A 27,074-nucleotide genomic window follows, 5' to 3' on the forward strand; every position below is an offset into this window, starting at 1 on the left:
ATACAAGGCGTGAGCTACCACACCCAGCTTATTTATCTATTATCTGTTCACCCACTCAGTAATAAGACTTCTTCTCACTACAAATAAAGTGAACCCTGTCCCACCGCAAGTTATGCACCACTAAGAGCAGGTGAACACATGGAAGTAATCAGGACACTGAGACTGAAGCTCTTAAAAAACTAAAACCTAAAAAATAAATTGCGGGGACATAGGGCATGGGTCCCATTTGGAGCTCAAAACAGGGGAGTGGGAGAAAAGAAGTCATTATCAGTAAATATGGGATACTCAAAATGAAGGTTGAGAAGAACAGGGAAATATAGTAACTTTAGTTGCTAAGATCCACTGAAAACTATGTGCTGGGCCTTCCCAAGCATTAGAGCCAGATCCTTTGAGGTTGAGGGGACACATCAGAGTTGCCTGTCTTCCCTGAGGCTCCTGCAGACCTATTCCTAGTATGAGATCATACACCATAGCCGGGCTGATTCATCTGGGGGAAGAGCCCATCTGTCAGCCAGCAGAGAAGCATTTCAGTCTTCTAAGTTTGGACTGAGCGTTAGAGATAAAGAGGCTTTAAAGTGAGTCACACTAATGGCAGGACACTTTGAGCAAATGGAACAGCTGTTGAAGCTGCTCTGGTCACAACCTCTCTTCAGTTGTCTTGTGCAGTGCTTTCTGGCATGATGCTCCAGATAACCACACAGACATTCCTTCCGGCAACATATACTCCTTTCTTTCTTTTTTTAAAGCTTGAGGACAATTTTTTGGGGGGTGGGGAAGTCAGAGACAGGGTTTCTTTGTGTAGCCTTGGCTGTCCTGTACTCACTTTGTAGACCAGGCTGGCCTCAAACTCACAGAGCTCTGTCTGCCTCTGCCTCTGCCTCTTGAGTGCTGGGATTAAAGGCACGCGCCATCACACCCGATAAGGACAATTTTACTATCGGTTAAATGAAAAACACTAGCTCAGGCAATCAGGCCAGAGGAGGAAGACAGAGAAGAGAAAGAGAAAAAACCTACACAGTTTGAATTAAGCCGCAGTCAGGGCCAGCAACATGGTGGACAAACACCATGGCAGTGAGGAGAGTTTTGGAGAAAGAGGAATCCAGAATCCTGGGGAAAGCCTACAGGGTGTAGTGGGGCACACCTGTAATCCCAGCACTCGGGAGGCAGAGGCAGGCGGATCGCTGTGAATTCAAGGCCAGCCTGGTCTACGAAGTGAGTCCAGGACAGCCAAGGCTACAGACAAGCAAACAACAACAACAGAGCAGGGCAGACAATTCATCATGGAAGCTGTAGAGTGTCACAGTATATCCCTCTGTCCACGTCTTCACTTGGCAACGTTCATTGCAATGAGTTGTTCTAGTTTGCCATTTGTGGCTTCTGTGACACCATCAATTTTGGATCCTCCTGGTTATCCTGTTGTTGCCTTGTGTCATGGAGATCTTGCAGATTTGGAACAACAGGACTGGCCCCTTTCACATGTCCCGATCATTCGCAAATGATATAGATTTTTGGGAGAGGCAATTCAGAGGGCTCTGGATCTAGGCCTGGGTGGTAGCTGAGCTGGTCATTGTGCCAGCTCTCCCTTATCCGTACCACCAGGGAAAGCCCTACAGCACTGCTTCAGCTAGGCCACCCAATGCCACCATTGGCAGGAGGCAGGGCCAGCTCTCCTGCTCTCATGCCCTCATGCCAACTCAACTGCACCTGCCTCCAGAGCCAGCTCTGCTATGCTGCCCAGTCAAGGTTTGTGCGGGGCCCACTCTCCCAAGTGCTGCAGCCTGTGAGGGTGTGAGGGGCTAGGACAGCTCTCCTGCTCCCACACTCTTAAGGGTATGCCTTCGCCATCAGGGCCAGCACCATTGTATTGCCCAGACAAGGTGCAGGGCCCTCTTTCTCAAGTGCTACTACAAGTGAGGGGTCATCGCTAGCCCTCCCACTTTCATGACCTCAGGTTAGATCTCTTGGCTAATACAGATGGTGTGGGAGAGGGAGATCACTCCTTCACCCATGCCACCTCATGGCAGACAAGTGGTGGGGCTGGCTCACATGCTCCCCTTGTGATGCCTAGCTAAGGTGCAGGGCCTGCTCATCCACTCTCATAAGCCCCAGGGTCAGTTCTCCCAATTGCCTCTGGTGTCAAGGGGCGAGGGGTAGAGGGTATCTTTCTCCTAAAGGCCAGCTCTCTGGAACTCTCTCTACTGTGCTGCCCAGGTGAGGTGCAAGGCTCACTTTCCTGCAGCTAGTTAGGGACAGGGCCAGCTCTCCCAACTGCTGCAGGTGGTGAGGGGCAAGTGGGACAATGCTTTGCCCCTGCACCCATACTACCTCATGGCAGAGGAGTGATGTGGCCAGCTCTCCAGAGCTTTAGCTCTCAGGGCTGACTTACCTGTGTGTCCCTCACCACTCACCCCGGGATCAACTCTATTGTGCTGTCCAGGAGAGGTGCAGGACTTGTTCTCCTGAGTGCTGTAGCTGGTGAGGGGCTGGTCTCCATTGGAGCACTCGGGTAACCACAGGAATTGTTGATGAACAATACTATTTTGAAAGGGCCTTTTTTTTTCCTCCTCAGTGGTTCTAAACAGTGCTTAAAATATGTAGTAGACCATGTTGTAACCAGATGTACAGTTGTCCAAGCTCTGTTATTCCATTTATAGAACACAGAGGTTTAAGAAAATGATGAAGGGCCCTAGGAGGTTCTGGATGGGAAATAAACATTGCTTCCTTCTTTAGTTACCAGCTTTAAGCTAGGCATTGACTTCTTTCTGCATATTAAAGTCCTAATAGCATCCTTTTCCAATAAAGTCTGCTTTATCTGCACTGATAATTGTTCTGCTGTTTGTCTAAAACAGGGTCTCACATGCACTGTCCTTAGACTCTACCTCAGGGCTGAAGAGGTGGCTCAGTGGCTAAGAGCATACACTGCTCTTGATGGGGACATGAGTTTAGTCCTAGCACCCACGTCAGCAGCTAACAATTATCTGTAACTCCAGCTGCAGGGGATTCAACACCTCTGGCCTCTGCAGGAACCCATACTCGCAGACACACACACACACACACACACACACACACACACACACACACACGTACTCACATAATTAAAAGAGTGGTGGCACATGCTTCATAGGGTAACAAAGGCAGGGCTCTAAATCACATAGTACTGGGTACCATAGATGCTTAATAAGTTATAGATGCTAGTACCTTGAAAATAGTGGCACATTTCAGTAAGAAGACTAAGTATGGTTGCTCATGTCTGTAATATCAGCAGTCAGGAGGCTGAGACACAAGGGTTGGCAACGTGAGACACACCACCCTGAAGGAGAGATGAGCCTGTCTTTTAGGATCCCAGGTGCGGGATCTTGTGAGAGATCTTGTGAGAGAACAGGTGAGGTTAATCCATTGAAAGACCAACCACCTCGTACAGGAGCTTGATTATCATCAGATGAAAAGATCCCGTGACCAGACTCTGGGAAGAGATATATAAATGAGCCGAAAACTGGAGGCGAGGCTTTTCTGGAGAGTTCAGATAGTTTTAACTGTTCATTGCTCCACTTTGAGATGCTCCTAGAGAGAACTGCTTGAGGGAAGGCTTCCAGGTTCTGGCTCCTGCTGAGGTTCCGGGTTCTGGTTACTCCAGGTGCCAACAGAAAGAATCCTGCTGATTATGCCAGGAGAATCATTCCTTGGAACTGATATCCTTACAGTTTTGTTATTGTGTTCTTTAATCCTCTTTTACTATTGTTTTGGTTGGCTGGGTTATAAATGATGTACACTCGGTTAATAAGTTGTTGGGTTAATAAAAATGTTGGGTTAAAAAAAATTGAGCCTACACCGCCCCAGCCGCCCCTCCCCCATTTACCCCCTCCTGCCCCAAGAATTCAAAAGAGCAAAGAGTATAATGTGAGAAGTGGATGGGAAGTGAAGAAACGAAGAAAAAGACAGACTGAGAGTGCACTCAATTCAACTCATACTTTTTTTTTGTTTTTTTGTTTTTCAAGACAGGGTTTTCTCATACATTTTTAAAAGATGTAGAACACTTGAGTATTTTATATCTGGACCAGAGCGAATGGATGAAAACAGAAAATAATGAAGAGGGGAAGCTTTGGCACAAAAAAGACAGAAGGGCTGGAGAGATGGCTCAGCGGTTAAGAGCACTGGGTGCTCCTCCAGAGGTCCTGAGTTCAATTCCTAGCAACTACATGGTGGCTCATGACCATCTATACCCTCTAATGCTCTCTTCCGGTGTACATGCAGATAGAGCACTCATATACATAAAATAAATAACATATTTAAAAACAAAAAAAAGACAGGAGGGAAAAGATAAAATATAGTGGCTTTCACCTGTAAATTCTAAGTGTATGGAGGCAGAGGCAGGAGGATCACAGCAAGTTAGAAGTCAGTTTAGTGCAAATAGCGAGTTCTGGGCCAGGACTGGTGTGCAACGAGACCCTGTCTCAGAAAGTTGGACGTAAGAAAGACAGAAGGAGGGCTGGAAAGGTGACTGCTTGGTGAAGAGCACTTCTTGTTTTGTCAGGGGACCCAGCGCTCACATGGCAGCTCCCAACTGCTTGTTAAGTCCAGCTTCAGGGGATCTGAGCCCTCTTCTCTTCTGGCCTGCATGGACACACACATGAAAATAAATCTTTTAAAAAGTTTTATTGCCCCCCCTTTTTTTTTTGGTTTTTTGAGACAGGGTTTCTCTGTGTAGCCTTGGCTGTCCTAAACTCGCTTTGCAGACCAGGGTGGCCTCAAACTCGCAGCAAGTTGCCTGCCTCTGCCTCCTGAGTACTGGAATTAAAGGAGTGTGCCACCACACCTGGCTAGAGGGTCCTAGAAACCTACAACAAGACCATTAAGGCTGGTGGATCTGGACCAAGGGGGGTATGCTCCAACTACTGTACCAATCAAGGACAATGCATGCAGTAAACCTAGAACCCCTGTCCAGATCTAGCCACTGGACAGCACATTCTCCACAATTGTGTGGAGCAGGGACTGACTCTGACATGAACTCTGGTGGCCCCTATTTGATCACTTCCCCTTGGTGGGGAGACCTGGTGGCACTCAGAGGAAGGGGAAGCAGGCTACCAGGATGAGACCTGATAGGCTGGGATCATATGGTGGAGGAGGTCTCCTTCTATCAGAGGTCTAGGGGAGGGGAATAGGGTGAAAGAGGGAGGGGGAACGGGAAGATACACGTGAGAGGATGACAATTGAGATGTAATCTGAATAAATTACTTAAATAAAAAAAAATAACGGTTCTATTACATTAGCTTTTTAAAAAGAAGAGAGAGGAAGGGAAGGAGGGAGGGAAGAAAGAAAAATGGGGAAAGACACTGAAGTCATTAAGTGTGTTAATATATTAAGAAAATGGGGGCTGGAGAGGTGGCTTAGAGCTTAAGAGCCTGATTGTTCTTCCAGAGGGCTGAGTTCAATTCCCAGCAACCACATGGTTGCTCATGACCATCCCTAATGTGATCTGATGCCCTCTTCTGGCCTGCAGGTGTACATGCAGGCAGAACACTGTATACATAATAATAAATAAAACAGAGGAAATCCTGGAGCCCATGTTCGTCCACTCCTGGCGGAAACTGGGCCCATGAGGCAGATGGAGAAGGGAAACTTGTATTCCTGAAAGACCCTGGCAGCCATAGTATTGGTAGACTCCCCACCTGGGGCATTATTTCAAAGAAAAGCTGGGAGAACTCCAAACCTTTATCCTTTGGCGAGGGGGTTTGTGTCAAAGCACAGCCATTGGGTCACAACCGTCTAAACAATTTCCCAGCACAAGTCCGAATTAGGAGAACCCCAACAATCACAAAGCCCGCCTCCAAAGGTTCTACCAATCACACCCTCTCAGCCTCTTGATTGACGGTGACCGCGCAGACGCTCTGGATCAAACGTTTCGCGTAACCTTGATTGATTCGTTAACGAATCCCTCTGTAGCCGGCGATTGGCTGGGACGTGTGGGCCTAGGCCAATCACGAAAGGGGCGGGCTGGTTGAGCGTCGGGTTTCCAGCAAGCAGTTTTTAGACACAGGTCGGCTGGTGGCGGGCTCTTCTCTCTTCGTGGGCCTCGACTCACTGTCTAATGGAGCTTTCTTACCAGACTCTCAAACTCACGCACCAGGCGCGGGAGGCGGTAAGGAAAGCCACCCAAAACAGGACTGTACTAGGAACTCTTGCTGCAACAGGCAGATTCGCGAGTCTCCAGTTGCTATGGCAACAGAGGCGGCCGCCGAAGTGGCGCAAGCGCGGTGGCCTTAGGTTCTTTTGGCGAAAGAGGCTGTGTTTGAAGTGGTGATCCCTTCCAGGATAAATTTTGGGGCGAGCCATGGAGAGTTTGGGAATGACATTGAACTTTTTGAAACAGGGCCGCAGATCGGTTTGTGAAAGGACAAAGGAAATTGGATTTTGAAGGTCAGATTAGGCTGCTTCTTGATGTGAGTTTCAAGTGCGCAAAATGAGATTGTTGAGTTGGGCATGGTGACCCAGGCCTTTAATGCCAGCACCAAGGGGGTACAGAAACAAGCTGGTCTCTTGTGAGTTCGAAACTCGTCTGGTCTACATAGCAAGTGCCAGGCCAGCCAGGGAGGGTTTTCCCTGTCTCAAAACAAACGAAACCAGAAAAACAAAAAATTGGTTTGTTGAAACCCTTTTACCGGGCCTCCAAAAAAAAAAAAAAAAAAAAAAAAAGCTTTGAGCTGAAGGTAGAATTTTAGATTTGGGTCCTCAGTTTCATTACCAAGGCTTGAGCTCACAGGCATTAAGTCAGCCCTCCCTCTCCATTTGAAGTAAGAGAACTGAGTGTGATCCTTTCACACGAGGGTTTTGTGAATTTACAATACACCCCATGGTATCCTGTGGTCTGGGTTGTCAGCTACTGCCAGCAATATTTCCACAACAGTGGACATGAATCGAAAGCTTACCGTGTTACAGGCGCAGGGCATGGAAACAATACTGTCGGTACTCAGGAGAGGCGGGTGCTGGGGGAAAGGCGAACAGAGTTAAAGCTAAGAAAATACGGACATCTGGTGCCTACTCAGGGATTCAGGACAGATTCTTTTTATTGATAATTTTTGTAAAGCTCCACAGGTGACAACTTCATTGTGTAGGTAAGCTTGTGAATCACTGCCCTGGTGTCTTTTAGCTTCTAAAAACAAAAACAAAAAAAAACCACACACACACACACACAAACTTATTTTGTGTATTTGAGTGTTTTATCTGCACATGTGTCTGTGCGCCTCCTGTGTTCAGTCCCCACAGAGGCCAGAAGAAGGCATTGGAGCCCAGGGTCTGGAGTTACAGATAGTTGTGAGCTGCCGTGTACGTGCGTGTGCACACGCGCACACAGTGTTCTTAACTGCTGAACCATCTCCCCAGCTCCTTCTGCTCTTTGAAGTGCTAATTCCACACACATAAAGCACACAGCCTTCTGCTAGGCCCCCTCTCTACCCACCAACCTCTATAAGTTCTAGAAAGAGTTGGATACCCTTGCTGTTGCTACTGCCCTACCCAGGCATCGCGTTTAAGCCCACTCCACTCGGAGCCTGAACCACCTGAATCAGAATCAGAAGCGTTACCTAGTAACAAAAGCATGTTCTTGGGCTTCAGTGGGGTTTGATGAAACACACAGTGACTGAGTTGTGAAACTGGCATCATAAACACGCCCCAAGTGTTTGTTTATTTTGGTTTTTCCAGACAGGGTCTTTCTGTATTGCCTGGCTGTCCTGCATTCCCTTTGTAGACCAGGTTGGCCTTGAACTCACAGAGATCCATCTGCCTCTCCCTCCCAGAGTGCTGGGATTACAAGCGTGTGCCACCACGCCTGGCTAGAGCTCCAAGGGTTTGAGGCACAGTCCTAAATGTCTCCATGATTTCAATTCTATCTATGTGTGGGGAGACTCCAAACCATGCCTCACCCACTCCACTCACTGTACGGTGAGGACAGTGGTTTGGTACTTGGCAGAGCCAGTGGGCCAGCTGCAGTGTCTTCGTCTTCACTTGCTCTGTACCTAACTTTCCTGGTCAACACCTATATCCTTTTCATCCTCCTGACTCTCACCCGCAGTTCCTTACAGAAGGAAAACAGCAACAAATATTCCTCATTCTGCTTCTGTCACGTACCTTTAGCAGTGCAGGTTGCTGTTGCTGTCCTTATGCGCTGTCACCTCAGTAGCCTTTTCTCTGTTCCCCGGTGAGTTTGCCTCTCTCCTGTATTTATTGAATGTAACTCTTTGCCTGGGATCGTTTAAATGGCTTTCCATTATACTTGGAAAAAGAAACCTAAACTTTGACAGGACCTATGAACCACTACAGGAAATTGTCTGTCCCAGGGTTCATCCATACTGCTTTCTGCTTCATGTCCCTTGGCAGCAGATACGTTCTTTCTGGTCAGACCTATATCCAAGCTCCATAAAGTCTGTACATTAAAATATGCTATCCAACTGTAATTGATTTATTATCTGTTGTTGGTATGTAACGTACTCTCAGAAACAAATTCTCTGAAGCTTGAACACAAAGGTTTAAGTCTTGTTTGTTTGCTCTGTTTCAGGCCCTAGATGGCGCTCACGCAGTGTTTAGCTCTGCTCAGATGTCCATGCAATGGGGATGCTTTGGTTAGAGGTCCTGAGGAAGGCAGACAGTATAGATGGAGGAGGAGACCGGTTAATTCTTCATAAAGAGAACTAGCTGTCCACAAGAACTGTGATCACCTAATTCGTATACTGTATTAGGATGTCCAGAATGTTCCCAAGTGTCTCCTGTGGCCCTGTGTGGTCTCAGATTTGTCATAGGTTACTTAGACCAAAGGAATTCATGCCCTCAGTTCTGAAAAACAGTGTAACATATTTTAAGATAATTTTCTCTTTTCTCTTCCTCCCCTTCACTCCTTTCCTTTCTCTCCCCTCCTTTAGGAGGAATTTATAATGGATAAGCAATCTAGAGATGACAGGGATAAGGGGGATATGTATAGGTTATATGCAAATACTGTTTATTACATTTTACATCAGATATTCGAGATGTACAGATTCTGCCATCTGACACCCAGACACCCCAGGATACCAAGAGATGCCTCATCCTCCATCTGCGGTGTGTGTGTGTGTGTGTGTGTGTGTGTGTGTGTGTGTACATATATGGTATATTTTACAGGTTTTGTCTCTCTGAAGAACCTTGATAAATACAGATTTGTATGACAAGATTCTATGAAATAACTGACACTATTGGTCACTTTGGATGGCAGATTTTTGCTTACAGTTTTGATTGTTTGTTTCTCTGTGTAGCCTTGGCTGTTCTGGACTCACTTTGTGGGTCAGGCTGACCTTAACTCGCAGAGATCTGCCTGCCTCTGCCTCCCGAGTGTTGGGATTAAAGGCACATGCCCACAGCACTTGGCTCTCTTATAGTATTTTAATTTTAGTGTGTAGGATCTGGAGAGATGGCTCAGAGGTTAAGAACACTGTCTGCTCTTCCAGAGGTACTGAGTTCAATTCCCAGCAACCACAAGGTGGCTCTTGACCATATATAATGAGATCTGGTGCCCTCTTCTGGTGGGCAGGCACACATGCAGGCAGAATATTGTATACATAATAAGTATTTAAAAAAATTTTTTTTTAAAATTTTACTTTTAATTAAAAGTAGACTATATCCAGGGTCTGAGAATGTAGCTCAGTTGGTAGAGTGCCTCCGTGGCATGCAGGAAACCCTGGGTTCCGTCTCTTGCACAACGTAACTGAGGATGATGGTGAGTACTTGTAATCTTAGGAGGGAGAGGTCGATGATCGGGGTTCATTGGGGCATCTTTAGCTGCATGGTGAGTGTGATGCCAGCCTGAGATACCTGAATGATACCTCGTCTCAAAAAAGAAAAATAAACAAACAAACAAACAAAAGGATTGTATCCAATTTGTGTACCTCTGCCACTGTTGTTTTCTTTGAGACCAGGCAGGTTGTAAGGAGCAATGGCTTCAGTGTTTTTGTTTTTGTTTTTTTGAGGCAGAGTTTCTTTGTGTAGCCTTGGCTGTCCTAGACTCACTTTGTAGACCAGGCTGGCCTCGAACTCACAGAGATCCACCTGCCTCTGCCTCCCGAGTGCTGCGATTAAAGGGATGCACTGCCACGCCCGGCCTCCGACTTCAGTGTTTTAAATGTGAACACACAATCAGGAATTAATAATGACTGGATTAGTGCCCAGGAATGTTTTTTTCGAAAGCCTGATCCACATACTCATGGGTGAGTAAACTGCCAATAACTGGGACACGGAGCCAGTCTTCCTTTCTCTCACCCGGTTGCAGCTGGGGAAAAGACACTTCTTCACTGGTAAGGGCTATGCACTTTTTTCTCATGTGCTTTTTAAAGATGATTCTGCTTTTCCTAGGGTGAGCCTTTTGTTTTAAAAATTTTTAGTATATGTTTAGCTAATTGATAAAACAGTTGACTAACTTTTAAAATGAGTGTTAAATGCCTTAGCTTTTATTAATTGCATGGGTCCCTAAAAAAACAAGTAATTGAAAATTTAATTACCTCAGAGTTTTCCTTCAAAGAACCAAGGCTTATTAAACTTTAAATGTTCAAAACATTTAAGCATCTATTGAAATACCAATAGCTATAAACAATGTTCAGTTCTAAATACTAATTAAACAAGTTCTAAATCACCAGAAACCTAGGCTGAATTTTAAGTAACTCATGTTTTATGCTCTGCTCTGTTCTTACACAAGGAAGATTAACTACTTCACTGCTGACCACTTCTCTGGCCTTGTGGGCATCTTTCAAATTGTCATGGCTTTAAAAACTGCAGATAAATGGGCTGGAGAGATGGCTCAGAAGTTAAGAGCACTGACTGCTCTTCCAGAGGTCCTGAGTTCAGTTCCCAGCAACCACATGATGGCTAACAACCATCTATAATGTGATCCGATGCTCTCTTCTGGCCTGCAGGTGTACATGCAGGCAAAACACTGTATACATAATAATAAATTTTTTTTTAAGATTGATTTATTACATATACAGTGCTCTGCCTGCATGTATGCCTGCAGGCCAGAAGAGGGCATCGGATCACATTATAGATGGTTGTAAGCCACCATGTGGTTGCTGGGAATTGAACTGAGGACCTTTGGAAGAGCAGTCCGTGCACTTAGTCTCTGAGCTATCTCTCCAGCCCAAAAAATAAATCTTAAAAAAAAAAAAGAAGCTGCACATTATTTTGCACCACTGCAATCCTAGTACACTGGACACAGAGGCAGGAGGATTGCTGAGAGTTCAGGGGTAGCCTAGCCTATATACTAAATTCCAAATGAGCTTGGGCTAAATAGCTAAACCATGTTTCAAAGCAAAACAAAAACCTAGAACATAAATAAAATGAAATGCTAGCCAGGTATGGTGGCGCACACCTTTAATGCCAGCACCTGGGAGGCAGAGGCAGGCCGATCTCTGTGAGTTCGAGGCCAGCCTGGTCTACAAAGAGAGTTCCAGGTCAGCCAAGGCTACACAGAGAAACCCTGTCTCGAAAAACCAAGCCAAACAACAACCACCTGGCTGGAAAAATGGCCCAGCAATTAAAAGCTCTTGCTGCTCTGTTCTCAGCACCTATATAGGGGCTCATACCTGCCAGCAACTCCTGTTCTGGAAGATCTGATGCCCTCTTTGGCTTCCACAGGCACCAGTCACATACATGCTACACAGCCATGCATGCAGGAAAGACGAACACATAAATAAACACCTGTCAAAATATATTTGTGGATTAAAAGAAAAACATGGTCACAAAAAGGAGAAAAGCACAAGGTGTGATAAGAATAAAATGGAAACCAGGGAGGTTTTTGTTTGGTTTTGTTTTGTTTTTGAGACAGGGTTTCTCTGTGTAGTTTGTTTGTTTTTTGAGACAAGATTTCTCTGTATAGCCCTGGCTGTCCTGGAACTCACTCTCTAGATCAGGCTGTTTTTGAACTCAGAGATTTGCCTGTCACTGCCTCCTGAGTTCTGGGATTAAGGGCATGCATCACCACCACCACCACCACCACCACCACCACCAGGCTAATCCTAGCATTCAGTGGCCAGAGGCAAGTGCATCTCTCTGAGTTCAAGACCAGCCTGGTCTACATAGAGAGCCCTTGTCTTGAAAACAAACAACGAATAAAATGGAACATCAAGAGTTGAAAAGTACAGATCTGCTCCTGAATGTCACACTCTCTGGATGGCTTAGGAGGTAGATTGGTGAATTGAAGAGCTCAAAGTAGAAGTGATCTGAACTGAGACACATAGAAAAATGACTGAAGAAAAAAAAAAGGAGGGCACAACCCAGAGAAAGGCAGTTCATGTCCAAGGGTGAACGTGGGGAGGAAAAATGTGTATCAAGAAATTATGGCCAGCCGGGCGTGGTGGTGCACGCCTTTAATCCCAGCACTCGGGAGGCAGAGGCGGGTGGATCACTGTGAGTTTGAGGCCAGCCTGGTCTACAAAGTGAGTCTAGGACAGCCAAGGCTACAGAGAGACCCTGTCTCGAAAAACAAAAAAAAAAAAAAAAAAAAAAAAAAAAAAAAAAAAGAAAGAAAGAAAGAAATTATGGCCAATGTCCCCTTGACGGGGAGGCCCGATGGCACTGGAGGAAGGATAGCAGACTACCAAGAAGAAACTTGATACCCTAGCATCATATTCAGGGGGAGGAGGTCCCGTTCAGTCACAGTCATAGGGAAGGGGAATGGGGTGAAAGCAGGAGGGAGGGAGGAATGGGAGGATGCATAGGATGGGATAGCAATTGAGATGTTATATGAATGGTTTTATCTTTCAATTTAAAAAAAGTTAAAAAGAAAAAGAAGAAATTATGGCCAAACATGTTCCTGTAGATTACAAAACCCCCACGGCCTCCATGCAGAGAGGTCACACTCGCTGACTGACAAAGCAAGCTGCTATGCTGTGCCCTGCTGCTTAGAAGCCAGTGTGATGAGGAACTGAAGGCAGCTTCCAGTCACCAGAACCAGGCCTGAACCCCGTAAGGAGCAGGGTTCTGCTACTAACCATTCAGGCTGAGGGGGGATAGCTTGTGACGCTGGGAAGGTTCTAAATTTCAGGAGCGCGTTGATTACCCATGTATGTTTCTTTTTTCATTTTCATTTTGGTTTTTCAAGACAGAGTTTTTCTATGTAGCCTTGGCTATCCAGAATTCATTCTGTAGCTCAGATCCACCTGCCTCTGGGCGGGATTAAAGGTGTGCGCCACCACACTTGGACTGTGTATGTTTCTTGAAACTCATTGCTCTGATCCCCCTACCTTATTTCATATGTATATGTTGATCTGAGTGGAAACAGGTGCTCCTGGTGGCCAGAAGAGGGTGGCCGATACTATGGTGGTTTGAATAAGGATGGATGGCCTCACAGACTCATAGATTTGAATGTTTAGGGAGTGGCATTAATAGTCGTGGCCTTGTTGGAGGAAGTGTGTCACTGGGTTGGGCTTTGAGGTTTCAAATGCTCAAGCCAGGTCCCATGGCACACTCTCACTTTCTGCTGCCTGCAGATCCAGATGGAGAACTCTCAGCTCCTTTTATTTTTAATTTTTTAATTAATTATTATTTTTTTTTTTTTTTGGTTTTTTGAGACAGGATTTCTCTGTGTAGCCTTGGCTGTCCTGGTCTACAACTCACAGACACCCACTTGCCTCTGCCACCCAAGTGCTGGGATTAAAGGCATACACTACCATGCCTGGCCCTCTCAGCAAACAGGCTCAGAGCAATAGCCACTTTTTAAATCCTGGTGCTTGGTGCCTGAGGTGTAGAAGGACCCCTGAGAGTTGAAAGCTAGCAGGGCCAAGCAATAGCTTGTTTTCAGAAGGTGCTGGCACACATCTGCATGTCTATCTGTAACGCTGTCACTTGGGACAGAAGCAAGAGAGTTATGGGAAGTTTGAGGGCAGCCTGGTCTATTTAGCAAGTTCCAGGCCAGCTAGGGATACATAGTAAGAGACCTTGTTTCAAAAACAAAGAGAAAAGTGTATGATAAAAAGTCAGTGCCACAGCCAGGTGTAGTGGCACATGCCTTTAATCCCAGCACTCGGGAGGCAGAGGCAGGTGGATCATTGTGAGTTCGAGGCCAGCCTGGTTTACAAAAGAGTCCAGGACAGCCAAGCTACACAGAGAAACCCTGTCTCGAAAAACCCAAAAGAAAGAAAAAAGGCACAGCTAGGCATGGTGGTGCACGCCTTTAATCCCAGCACTCAAGGAGGCAGAGGCAGACAGATCTCTGTGATTTTGAGGCCAGCCTGCTCTGCAAAGCAAGTCCAGACCAACCCTGTCTTGAAAAAAATGACAAGAAATATCAGCGCCACTTTCCTACAATTGGCTCTTGCCCAGCTTTTTTCATATGCTATGTGACATTTTTCAGCACAGGGATACAGAATGCAACACACACACAAAGACAGACACACACTTATTCACCTCAGAAAGGAACCCCACAGTGGACCAAAGTAACGAGGGTCCCTAAGCCCAACTTGGTAAACCAATAAGTTTTTCTTGGGGTTACTACAAGAGTATGGGTAAAGGGCTCCAAGACCAGAGATGAACCGAAAGCATCTGCATCACTGCAAGGCCCACCCCAATGTAGGACTCCCGAAAGCCGGGCACCTGGAGCTCTCTGCACGGCTTGCAGGCTACCGAGAACATGCGGTGCTGTTTTTATGGTTCTGCCACACTTTGGCTAAGATGATGGTCTCCAGCTCCGTTCACTTCCCTGCAGATGGCAGGTCAGAGGATCCCCTCCCAGCAGCTGCACCGCTCGGCCCACTCCCCAGCAGTTGTTTTCTGCAGCTGTTGCTCTGCAAAGGGACGCTAGTGAAGCTTGTAAGTTTCAGTTTTTCCCAGACTTGGGAGGTTTGCTGACTTCCTGAGTCTCATGAGCACAGACCTTCTCCTGGAGAGAATGTTTCGCTATGGAGGAAACAGCTCTGTGATGCTGTAGAAGAAACAGCCATCAACAGTGTCTTACTCCTTTCCATGTCATCATAGCATATGTCTTTTTATATTTCTTTACACAGAAGAGAATAATTTCTTCTTTCTGTGTTCCTTTATTTTATTCCTATGTTGAATGTCTCTGTTCTTTACATATATTGACTTTACAAGACAGTGGGCTCCGTCATGGCATTTTCAATAGAATGTAGTTTAAGTAGATTTCCATCCTTACAACTCTCCATCTTATCCTTTGTCTCCCTTCTGCTAGGTCCCTTGCTCTCCCTAAACCGTCTCTTACTTATGTATTGAGTCAGAATCTTGCTGGAGAGCCCTGACTAGCCTGGCACTTGCTATATAGCCCAGGCTTGACTTGAACTCTGCAGTTCAACGTCAGCATTCTGAGTGCTGGAATTACACTACATACTCTGCTTTAAAAACAAAATCTAGATTCTTCAAATTAGAAAGAACATTTGACATTTGTCTTTCTGATTCTGACTTTTTTAGCATGATAATCTCCAGTTTTGCCCATTTTCCTTTAAACAATGTAATTTTATTCTTAACCTTTATTCATAATAAATTAACATGAAGTAAAATTTTTTCTCCTTGGCATATAGCTCCATGACTTCTGAGAAGTGCATACATGTATACAGCAACCCCAATAGACAGATGTAGAATAGATCTGTCCCCCAGGTCTTCCTTTATGCCATAACACCAGTATATTGGTATCCACTTCGTCCATTTCCCCCCTGTGGGCATCTGGACTGATTCCTTATATCCCAATAAACATGGATGTGGGAGCATCTTCCAGTGTGCTGATTTGGTTTCTTTCAGGTCTTCACCTAGGACTGTGTAGCAGCATGATGTTATAGTTTGGTGTTTAGTTGGTTTGTGAGACAGAGTCACACTATGTTCTTTCAGTGTTTGATCACGCTCCTTACTGCCCTGATAAATACTCTGGGAAAATAGTCTCGTTTTTCATTGTCCTCACTGTGAGATCATGTCAGTTGTAGTCCAGTCTGACTTCAGACTAAAGTGTTGCTGAAAATGCCCCTGACTGAACTCTCAGCTCTAAGTGTTGGAAAAGCAGGCTTGTCCTTCTGCTATCCCTACTTTCCTAATCCTGTTGTGACGCTGTTCTTGGCCAGGCATCTTGTCAACTTGACCATATCCGGAGTTAGCTTAAACCCAAATGCCTGGGCACACCTGTGAGGGATTTGTATTTTTCTTAATTAAATCATTTGAAGTGGGAAGACCCACTTCTAATCTGGATCTTTCAGATGGGAAGATCCACCTTTTCTTAGTTGTTTGTTTGTTTGTTTTATGAGACAGGCTTTCTCTGTGCAGCCCTGGCTGTACTGGACTTGCTTTGTAGGCCAGGCTGGCCTGGAACTCAGGAGATCTGCCTCCTTTAGTCTCCAGAGTGCTGGGATTGAAGGCTGCACCACCACATCTGGTGTCATAATGAATCTTTTATTTATTTTTATTTTTTGGTAAGATTTATTTATTTATTATTTATACAGTGCTCTGCCTGCATGCATGTGTACACACCAGAAGAGGGCAGCAGATCTCACTATAGATGGTTGTGAGCCACCATGTGGTTGCTGGGAACTGAACTCAGGACCTTTGGAAGAACAGCCAGTTCTCTTAACCTCTGAGCCATCTCTCCAGCTCCCATAATGGATTTTTTTTCTGTTTTAAATTATTTATTTATTATTATGTATACAGTGCTCTGCCTGCGTGTATGCCTGCAGGCCAGAAGAGGGCATCAGATCACGTTATAGATGGCTATGAGCTACCATGTGGTTGCTGGGAATTGAACTCAGGACCTCTGGAAGAGCAGTCAGTGCTCTTAACCTCTGAGCCGTCTCTCCAGCCCCTAGAATGGATTTTTTACAATGCAAAGTTTTCATAAAGACTTTCTCAGTCTTTCCCTTCATGGTTGCTTATATTTTGTACCGTGAAAACAATCTTTCCTACCTGGTGTGGTAGCTGTGGTGGTTTGAATGAGGACAGCCCCCATAAGCTCCTATATTTGAATGCTTTGTCCCTGGTTGGTGGAGCTGTTTGGGAAGGATTAGGAGGCGTGGCTTTGCCGGAAGAGGTGTGACACTGGAGGATGGCTTTGAGGTTTCAGAAAGCCCATGCCAAGCCCAGTCTCTCCCTCTGTCTCCAACTTTTGGATCAGGATGTTAAGCTCTTATTTTTGCTCCAGCATGTCATGCCTGCCTGTCAGCTGCCATGTTCCCAGGCACAGTGGGCATAGAATTACCACTTGTGGTGGTTTGATAGGATTGGGCCCCATAGGCTTATATATTTGAATGCCCGCTCGTTACTGAGTGGCACTACTTGACAGGAATTAGAAGGTGTGGCCTTGTTGGAGTGGGTGTGGGAGTGGGCTTTGGGGTTTCCAGCCAGGCCCAGCGTCTCTCTCTGCTTGCTGCCCGTGGATCCCGATGCAGAACTCGCAGCTGCTATCCAGGACCTTATCTGCCTGCATGCCGCCATGCTTCCTGCCTTGCTGACAGTGGACTAAACCTCTGAACTGTAAGCCAGCCCCAAGGAAATGTTTTCCTTTATAAGAGTTGCTGTGGTCACGGTGTCTCTTCACAGCAACGGGACACTGACTAAAACACCCTCTAAAACTGTAAGCAAGCCCCTAATTAACTGTTTTCTTTTATAAGTTGCCTCGGTCACCAGGTAGTGGTGGAGCATGCCTCCACCCCTTTACCTTTGCTGTCTTAATTTTGGTTTTATTCTTTGATGTTAACACATTTTGTATAATTGTATTGTACAGCTGTGTTGAATCATGTAGTATCAAATATTAGATGTTACTTAATACTGTTAATCAATTTAAACCCATTTTAGTCTCTTTTTTTTCCCCTAAAAAAATACCGCCAGATGCTGATGTTCAGTGTAATTTCTTTGCCTGTTCAGGTACAGAAAGTGGTGCTTGGTTGTAGAATGCATTGTACCTTTTGACACCTGATGTGCACATCCCGTGTGACAGAAAGGGCGACAATAAAATAGCAATCCTAAAGAAAGATGTGGCAGAAAGAGATCTTTAAGCATAGCCTTACTGGCTTCTGTTGTCCAGAATACTTACACTTCTTGAGCCATCCAGAAATTGGAATCTAAATAAAGCAATTAAGTTTCCTTAAATAAACAAAAAACAAAAAACAAACAAATAAAATACCCCAAGCAACACTGGAATAGGAAACTGGCTGAAGCACCTTGACATCTTTTATTTATTTCTAGGACAGAGCCCTTGATGTCTCTAGGTCTCTTGACTTGCTGGGTCCTACATACAGCTTTTGTGAGTGGAGCACTTAGAAGTTGGTATCGCTACTCAGTGTCTTAGATTTTACTATTATTATTATTACTATTACTATTATTATTTTGAGATAGGGTCTCACTATGTAGCCCTGACTATACTTGAACTCACAGAGATTTGCCAAACTCTGCTTCCTCAAATTTAGAGTAAAAGGGTACACCATGATGCTTGGCCACAACTCTTTGGGAGTAGTAAATGTCCTTGAAAAAGGTGGCTTCAAGGGCATTGGCTATTTGTTTCTTTGTTTGTTTTCTGAGACAGGCTATCTCTGTGTAACAGCCTTGGGTATCCTGAAACTAACTCTATCAAATTTGATGTATCTTTTTCGGGACAGGGTTTCTCTGTGTAGCCTTGGCTGTCCTGAACTCACTTTGTAGACCAGGCTGGCCTCGAACTCACAGCAATCCACCTGCCTCTGCCTCCCAAGTGCTGGGATTAAAGGCGTGCGCTACCATGCCTGGCTTTCAGAGAGTTATCTTTTACTCCTGGTCTTCCTGGCTTTCTGGATCATGGCAAGACAAGGGACCATAGATAAATATTTCTGGAATCAAGTGGAAACCAGCCATATGAGAACACGAAAAGACAATATTTGTCAGGGCTTGAGAGTCCACCAATACCTGCCTTTAGCAGAGTTGAACTCAAAGGCAGGCAAGAGAGAGCAAGAGCTTCATTATGGGAAAGAGGAGGGGCTTGGAGAGTTCCCTTCTGTTTTTGTCCCTTGAGACAACAACTACACAACTCACTGTAGCCTTCAGTCCACTGTGTAGGTCTCCTGAGTCTGCATCTCCAGCCGTGGGACTGCAGGTGTGTGCTGCCAGCCTGGCCTGTGTCCCTTACACTGAGCTGTGCTTTCTATTTCTTTCCTATTTACTATCGTTCTTTCTTTCTTTCTTTCTTTCTTTCTTTCTTTCTTTCTTTCTTTCAGTTTTTCAAGACAGAGTGTCTTTGTATTATCTTGGTAGTTCTAGGCTTGTTTTGTAGACCAGGCTGGCCTCAGACTCACATCAAATCGCCTGCTCTCTGCCTCCCAAGTATTGGGATTAAAGGCATGCGCCACCATGCCTGGCCCTCTTTTTTTTCTTTTTTCTCTTTTTAAAGATTTCTTTATCTATATTATGTATACAGTGCTCTGCCTGCATGTACACCTGCAGGCCAGAAAAGGGCATCAGATCACACAATATAGATAGTTGTGAACCACCATGGGGGTGCCGGGAATTAAACTCAAGACCTCTGGAAGAGCTGTCAGTGCTCTTAACCTCTGAGCCCTCTCTAGTCCATTATCTTTTCTTTAGAAGAATTATTTATTTAATTTGTGTATATGTGTGTGTGAGAGAATTGGTGTGAGTGTGTCAGATTCTCTGGAACTGGAGTTACAGACAGCTGTGAGCTGCCACATGGTTTCTGGGACTTGAACCCTGGTCCTTTGGAAGAGGAGAGAGTGGCTCTTAACCACTGAGCCATCTTTCCAGCCTCTCCTCTTGTCTTCATATACTCATATTTATCAAAGAAATGTATAAATACACAAAGGAACAAAATTATGCAGAAAAGTGGGCGAAACCGTCATAGTGCTTGACAGAAGTCAGAAAGGCAATGCTGGCTGCTTCTCCAGGCAGAATCTAGATTTTCTTTTATTTTTAAGGAAGATATTGTCTTAGCTAGTTTTATGTCAGCTTGATATAAGCTAGAATTATCCGAAAGGAGTGAACCTCATTTAAGAAAATGCCTCCATGAAACCTGGCTCTGACGTATAAGCGGAATAAGCCCTTCCCTCCCCAAGTTTCTTTGATCATGGTGTTTCATCACAGCAATAGGAACCCTAAGACAGAAGTAAAATTATAAGGGGTAGGAAGGGGAGAGAGAGGGGAACAAGTGACAGTAATAAAAAAAATGAATGTGATCAAAGTATATGATATACAGGAATATAAGGTCATTTGAAAATCCATTATTTAGTACAATTAATTGATATTAATAAAAATGAATTTTAGAAAAAGGGTTAAATACAAATATAGTTCGTGAAGATGTACAAAGTAAGATAAAGCCAGGTGTAGTGGCTCACACTTTTACTGCTAGCACCTGGGAGGAAGAGCAAGGTAGATCTCTGTGGGTTTGAAGCCAACCTGGTTTACATAGTGAATTCCAAGAACACTAGAACTACATAATAGAGATCATTTCTCAAGAAAAAAAAAAAGATAAAATTAACAGGCTTCAAATAAATATGTAAAAAATTTGCCAGTGTTTTGAACTTCAGGACACTGGGAGTCTAAGATAGCTTTCTTTAGTCTGAGATTTAGCAAAACTCTCCTCCTCCTCCTCTTCTTCTTCTTCTTCCTTCTTCCTCCTTCCTTCTTCCTCCTCCTCCTCCTCCTCCTCCTCCTCTTCTTCTTCTTTTGAGGCAAGGTTTCTCTGTGTAGCCTTGGCTGTCCTGGACTCGCTTTGTAGACCAGGTTGGCCTCAAACTCACAGCGATCCACCTGCCTCTGCCTCCCGAGTGCTGGGATTAAAGGCGTGTGCTACCACTGCCAGCCAAAACTCTCATCTGTAATGTTTTAGTAATTTCTTGCTTCTTCCAGTGCAACCCAGAGATATTTGTTTATGCAAATCATGTTACTGTCTATAAAGCAGGCATTTAACAGTGAGCAGCACTGTAAGGTGGGAAGATGGTCACACCCTGGGAAACTGCAGGCTCAGAGGCCTAGTTGAGATCATGAGAGGAATTCTAGTTCCTGTTGGGATTTCACTGCAGGGAGGGCTCGGCTTATCTTTGGTCCAGTCCTCTAATCTTTAAACATTTTATTTTTTAAAGAAAATTTATTTATTTATTTATTTATTTATTTATTTATTATTATGTATGCAGTAATCTGCCTGCGTATACACTCACAGGCCAGAAGAGGGCATCATATCACATTATAGATGGTTGGGAGCCACCATGTGGTTGATGGGAACTGAACTCAGGACCTCTTGAAGAGCAGCCAGTGCTCTTAACCTCTGAGCCATCTCTCCAGCCCCCATCTTCTAATCTTTAATGTACTTGGCCACGAGCAGGGCAGTTTGCTGAGCAGTGGATTTCCTGATGTTGACCATTGACATGGTGAGAACCCTTCTGGTGTCGGAACAGGTATGAACTGTGGGATTCAAGGTGCTCCTGCTGCTGGCGCTGCTGGCGGGGGTAGTTCCTGTGTGGGAGGGGCTGGTAGGATGATGGCTTTGCCAGAGACTGCTGTTGTCGCCCCCACCCCATTGAAGATGTCTGCCTCCTTGGAACTTGATCGGGTGGTGTAGTCAGTGTCTCCGCTTCCCACCTGAACTGTTTCTCAGCCTTTTTCCCTTAAAGTCTTTGTGAGTGAGTTTCCCATAACTGGTCTGTTTCCTCAGGTACTTCCTGCTTATGGTTCTCCATGCCACACAGCTGAGCAGGCGTGCTTTCCTGCAGAGCTGGCTCAAGGACAGGATTACTGGGGAGTCTTGTCACTTCTGAGAAGTTCAGGTTGCACCACTGTTTGCACAGCCACCCCCTTTGGGAAGATTACCCTGGCTGGAAGCATCACAATACACCTGCAGTTTTGTTTTGTGTTTTGTTTTTCGAGAAGGGTTTCTCTGTGTAGCAGCCCTGGCTGTCCTGGACTCTCTTTGCAGACCAGGCAGACTTCAAACTCTCAGAGAACCGCCTGCCTCTGCCTCTAAGTGCTGGGAACTTAGTCTATGACCAGAACCACTAACCACCACCTCCTCCTCCTCCTCCTCCTCTTCCTCCTCCTCCTCCTCCTCCTCCTCTTCTTCTTCTTCCTGGGGTGAGGGTGTTTTTATACCTGGTTAGAAGCGGACTACTGTTGGCCTTAGCCTGGGTAGTGCAGGGTAGTGCTGCACTGTGGCCTCTGGTGAGATCTTCAGCTTGCCCCATCTGCTTTCACAGATTACAGTGTCCCTGGCTTGTTTCCATGCACAGTAAGTAGGTAAATAAAACTAAGCCCCCCCCTTTTTTTACTAGTGCTTTTTGTTTTTGTTTGTTTGTTTTCGAGACAAGGTTTCCCTGTGTAGCCCTGATTGTTTTGTACTCACTTTGTAGACCAGGCTGGCCTCGAACTCACAGAGATCCGCCTGCCTCTGCCTCCCAAGTGTTGGGATTAAAAGCGTGCGCCACCATGGGCCATCTACTAGTGCTCTTTTCTTTTCTTTCTGAGACAAGGTTTCTCTGTGTAGCCCTTGCTGTCCCGGGCTCACTTTATAAACCAGGCTGGTCTTGAACTCACAGTGATCTGCCTGCCTCTGCCTCCTGAGTGCTGGGATTAAAAGCATGGGCCACCATGCCCAGTTCTACTAGTGCTTTTTGAATTACCTTTAAACTTTTTTTCTCCTCGAGTGGAGGCTAAAGTTTTCTTTGCCTTTTTCTTTAGTAGCTGGGTCATAGGTGAAGACCTTCCATGCCAACTGGGTATATGGGTATATGGGGGTTTATGTGGATTCTCTTTCTGTGACTTGGATATGTTTGAAATCTGTTCTGCCTCAGAAAGCTGGTCTGCTACCTCTGTCTCTCCTCTGTTCAAGCAGTTTGGACCTGGTGTGTTTGGGTCAGATTGGGTTCCCTCCAAGCTCTTTGGACTTCTAGCCTGTTGTCTGAGGCCATATGAATTTGGGCGAACTTTTAGCGATCTCCTGCCCCTTTCTTGTTGCTTTCCTGTCACCCACTAGAGGGCAGCCTTGGCTATTTGGATTTTGAAAAGGACTTGAGGGCATTTCTGGTCTTTCAAAGAAAAGAACTTCTCCCTATCCTCCAGGCTGACTTCCTGTTCTTGCTCTTCCTTGTGAGACTTCTCCCCTGGGGACCTTCTTGAGTCCTACCTGTATCAGAAGGTGTTGGTGTGGCCTTTTCCAGGTGTTGGCAGGGAGAGGCGGGGCCAGGATTCTCTATGGATTGTGGGTCACTGCCCTAGGAGAGGGCAGGTGACCATGAGGAGGCCTGGTCCATGGCCATGAGATGATCCCTAGTATTGGGGAGAAGCTGGTGTCCTGGCTCCCAGCGATGAGGCTTCTAGTATAAGGTCCTTGGCGCTCCGGCTTTCTGTCCTTTGTCCATTTTCTCAGCTATGAAGGTGGCTCTTGGGTGCTGTCATGTTTTCGAGTTGGCCATGGAATTATGGTTCTCCTGAAGAGTGTTCCTGGGATGCTTTCTACTTTGGCTCTCCTAGAAGTCCTGTGAGTCAGGCTCAAGGCTGGGGCTAGAAGAGGCAGCTTTTTCCACTTGGCTGCCAAGTCTTTGGCAAAGGAGCCAAGCAACTTGTTTCTGATACTGGTCTCCACAAGAATGCCAGCGGTGAGAACAAGCTAGGACTTCTTCAGATACCACCACAGCTTCTCAGGGTCAGCGCCGGCAGCCAGGCGGGCCTGCAGATTCAGCAGTGTGCCAAGCGCCCTCTCAGCTGCTATCACTGTCCTTGGTGCAACCCCTTCCCCGCAGCAAGGTGGACCACTGTTCCTCAAGTTCACTGCTGGCCAGGTCAGCTTCTGGCCCTCGAGCAGAGACCTTTGCTGCATGCTGATGTCCAAGATTGATTCAAGTGCCAGCATGAGACCCCACCCTTACCTCTGGGCTCTGCTTAGGCTGTGAGCCATGCCCTCCCCATCCGTCTCTGTTGGTGGGCTGCCCTGGCCAGAGCCTGTTTGCTGCCTCTTACTGATTGGTTAGCTCACCAGAACTCCATGGGGATTGATGACCACTCTTACCAAACCCACTTTAGTGAGTTCTAGAATCCTCATATTAGAACAAAAAAACAAAAACAAACAAACAAAAAAACCCAAAACAAAACCTGGGTTATGAGAAATCCAAGGAATTTGCACATACCTCAGGCCAGAGAGAGGAAAAGAAACTGAATCCCAATAGCCTAGGTTAAGTGTAAGCACAGAAGTGGGAAACTAGAGAGAAAAAGGGATGTGTCTCCAGATAAAAAGTGTGGTCCTCTGTCCAGTTGCCTTCCTATGTATGGATGCTTTGAAGATAAACATTGTAGACATTCTTCCTAGCCGAGTATAGTAGGGTTAGGAACCTCAGCACTTGAGGTCAAAGCAGGTGGATCTCTGTGACTTCCAAGCTAGCCTAGTCTGTATAGCAATAATAATATAAAAAGTAAATAAAAAGCTGGGCGTGGTGGCTCATGCCTTTAATCCCAGCACTTGGAGGCAGAGGCAGGTGGATTGCTGTGAATTTGAGTCCAGGACAGCCAAAGCTACACAAAAAAACCCTGTCTTGAAAAACAAAACAAAACAAAAACACAAACAAAAACAAAAACAAAACAAAAAACAGAAAAAAAGCCAGGCGTGGTGGAGCACACCTTTAATCTCAGCACTCAGGAGGCAGAGGCAGGTGGATCGCTGTGAGTTCGAGGCCAGCCTGGTCTACAAAGAGTCCAGGACAGCCAAGGCTACACAGAGAAACCCTGTCTTGAAAAACAAAAACAAAAACAACAACAAAAAATTCCTGAATGGATGAGATGGTTATGTGTTGCAATTACTTTATCCATAGGCCTATGTCAGAGGGTCTTGATACACTGTGTGGAGGGTGCCTACCCATAGGCTAGAAGGCCTACATTTTATTTACTATTACAATGTAGAGTTAGAGGCCAGAGAGGTAGCTCAGCAGTTCAGAGCACTTACCAGGCACTCACAGCAAGCCGCTCAAAATCTCCTGTGACCCCTCCCCCAGGGGAATCCCAAGGGGCTGGCCTCTGCGTCCCCTGCATTCACAACACGCATGCTCACACACATACATTTAAAAATTGTAAATATAACCCAGTTAGTTCCTTCTGCCTATAATCAAGGTACTTGGAAGGCTGACACAGGAGTGCTGCTGCAAGTTCAGTAGCAGTCTGGACTATACAGCGAGTTCTAGGCCAGCCTGGCTAGGGCGAGGCCCTGCTCCCCCCACCCCCAATCAATCAGATCTCTGAGCCTTGGGTTACAGGCCTTTAATCCCAGCACCCAGGAGCTAGAGGCAGGTGTCTTTGTAAGTCTCCATAGTAGAGTTCCAGGTAGAGCTACATACTGAGACCTTGTCTCAAAGTTTTTAGAATTATCAGGATGTATTAGATTAAAAGGTCTTGACTGCTATTACTGCTTTCAATATTCTCAGTGCTATAACTTTGCAATTCAAAAAATCATTAATTGAGTTTTCAGTCTTAAAAACTGATGGTTGGGCATGGTAGCATACTTCATAACTCTAGCCTTGAGAAGTGGAGCCAGGATGGTAATTCCAGGCCAGTCTGTACTACATGGTGAATCTAGGCAGCCTTAGTTATCTGTGAGTTTCTGCTTCGCAAAACAAAACTAAGCCAGAAGGGTGCAAGGGAGCAGAGAGAGTGCATACATACTGACCAGTAACAGAAGGAATCCCGTTACATTCCCTTAAACCAGAGAAACTCAGACTGTATCTGAATGTCTTTTAATTTCTATCTTAGTTACTTTTCTATTGCTGTGCCAAAGCACCACAACCAAGGCAACTTATAAACGAAATGGTGTATTTGGAGTTTACAGTTTCAGAGGGTGAGTCCAAGACCCTCATGGCAGGGAGCATGGCAGCAGGCAGCCAAGCGTGGTGACAGCAGTAGCTGAGAGTCTACATCTGATCCACAAGCACAAAGCAGAGAAAGAGAGACCTGACAGGGAATGGTGCTGACTTTTGAAACCTCAGAGATCACATCAGTGACAATAAGGTTGTCCTCCTCCAATAAGGCCACACCTCCTAATCCTTCCTAAACGGTTCCACCAACCGGGAACAAGTATTCAAACATATGAGCTGATGGGGAGCATCCTCATTCATACTTTTGGCTTTTGGTTTAGTATTTAAAGATGTGTGTGCACATGCACCTGTGTGTGTGGAAGTTGGAGGAAAATTGTGGCATCAGTTCTCTCATGTATACCAAAGGGATCAGACTCTGGTGCTGGTTTAGTGGTAAATGCCTCTAATCGCTGAGCCATCTCTCTGCCTCCCTCCTTTTTGAGACAAGGTCTTACATAACCAGGGCTGCCCTTGAACGTTGATTTCCTTGGCTTCACCTCCCGATGAGATTACAGGTGTATATCATGTCTGACTCCAGTGTGTATTCCTGTTGGACTTATGGTGTGGACTTTTGAAAGCAATGTAAACGACCTTTATTACCTTTATTCTAAATCTTGTTCAGTGTTTAAAGCAATAGTATGGTAAGGACATCTTTCCTGCTTTATATTTCTTCTCTGAACTCCAAAGTCCAATAACCAGTCTGTACTTGTATTGGCTACTTTTTGTTGCTGTAATAAAACAGCATAATCAAGGCAACTTATTTACTTGGTTTTTTTGAAGCAGGGTTTCTCTGTGTAGCCTTGGCTGTCCTAGACTCACTTTGTAGATCAAGCTGGCCTCGAACTCACAGAGATCTGCCTGCCTCTGCCTCCCTGAGTGCTGCGAACTCACAGAGATCTGCCTGCCTCTGCCTCCCTGAGTGCTGGGATTAAAGGCATGTGCCACTATGCCCGGCTGATCAAGGTAATTCATAAAAGAAGTTCACCTGGGCTCACAGAGGTTAGAGTCCGTAGTGGCAGGGATAGCACAGGAAAGGCATGGCAGTCGGAGCAGAAGGTTGAGAGTTCACACCCTAAACCACAAGCATGAAGCAGAGAGAATGACCTGGAAATGACACAAGGCCTTCCTTCCTTCCTTCCTTCCTTCCTTTCTTCCTTCCTTCCTTCCTTCCTTCCTTCCTTCCTTCCTTCCTTCCTTTCTTTTCTCAAAGCTTTCCTCTAGTGATGTACTTCCTCCAACAAGGCTGTGCTACCTAAACCTGCACAAACAATACCA

At 45.6% G+C, this 27,074-nt stretch overlaps 1 protein-coding gene and 1 long non-coding RNA gene across 4 annotated transcripts in view; one reads left to right on the top strand and one right to left on the bottom strand.

Annotated features, from left to right (window-relative positions):
• Window positions 1-3,956: 3,956 nt before the first annotated feature.
• On the bottom strand, window positions 3,957-5,855 carry LOC311596325. Its single transcript, XR_014778799.1, has 2 exons — window positions 5,708-5,855; window positions 3,957-4,611 (listed from the first exon to the last, which is right to left on the bottom strand). It is a non-coding gene; the product is annotated as an uncharacterized lncRNA (long non-coding RNA).
• Window positions 5,856-5,977: 122 nt separating this feature from the next.
• The window catches only part of KATNAL2 (katanin catalytic subunit A1 like 2), a 79,735-nt gene continuing 58,638 nt past the window's right edge, over window positions 5,978-27,074 (top strand). The window contains exon 1 of one of the 3 annotated variants that reach the window (XM_084779566.1): window positions 5,978-6,136. In XM_084779566.1, the coding sequence (XP_084635692.1) occupies window positions 6,086-6,136 (51 nt within the window). In that variant the 5' untranslated portion in view covers window positions 5,978-6,085. Of the gene's footprint in view, window positions 6,137-6,173; window positions 6,438-27,074 lie in introns of those variants that run through there. The other 2 variants (XM_084779567.1, XM_084779568.1) reach the window with 2 other exon arrangements.

Source organism: Acomys minous (genome assembly GCF_964271855.1).
Source record: "Acomys minous genome assembly, chromosome: 4".
NCBI lineage: Eukaryota > Metazoa > Chordata > Mammalia > Rodentia > Muridae > Acomys > Acomys minous.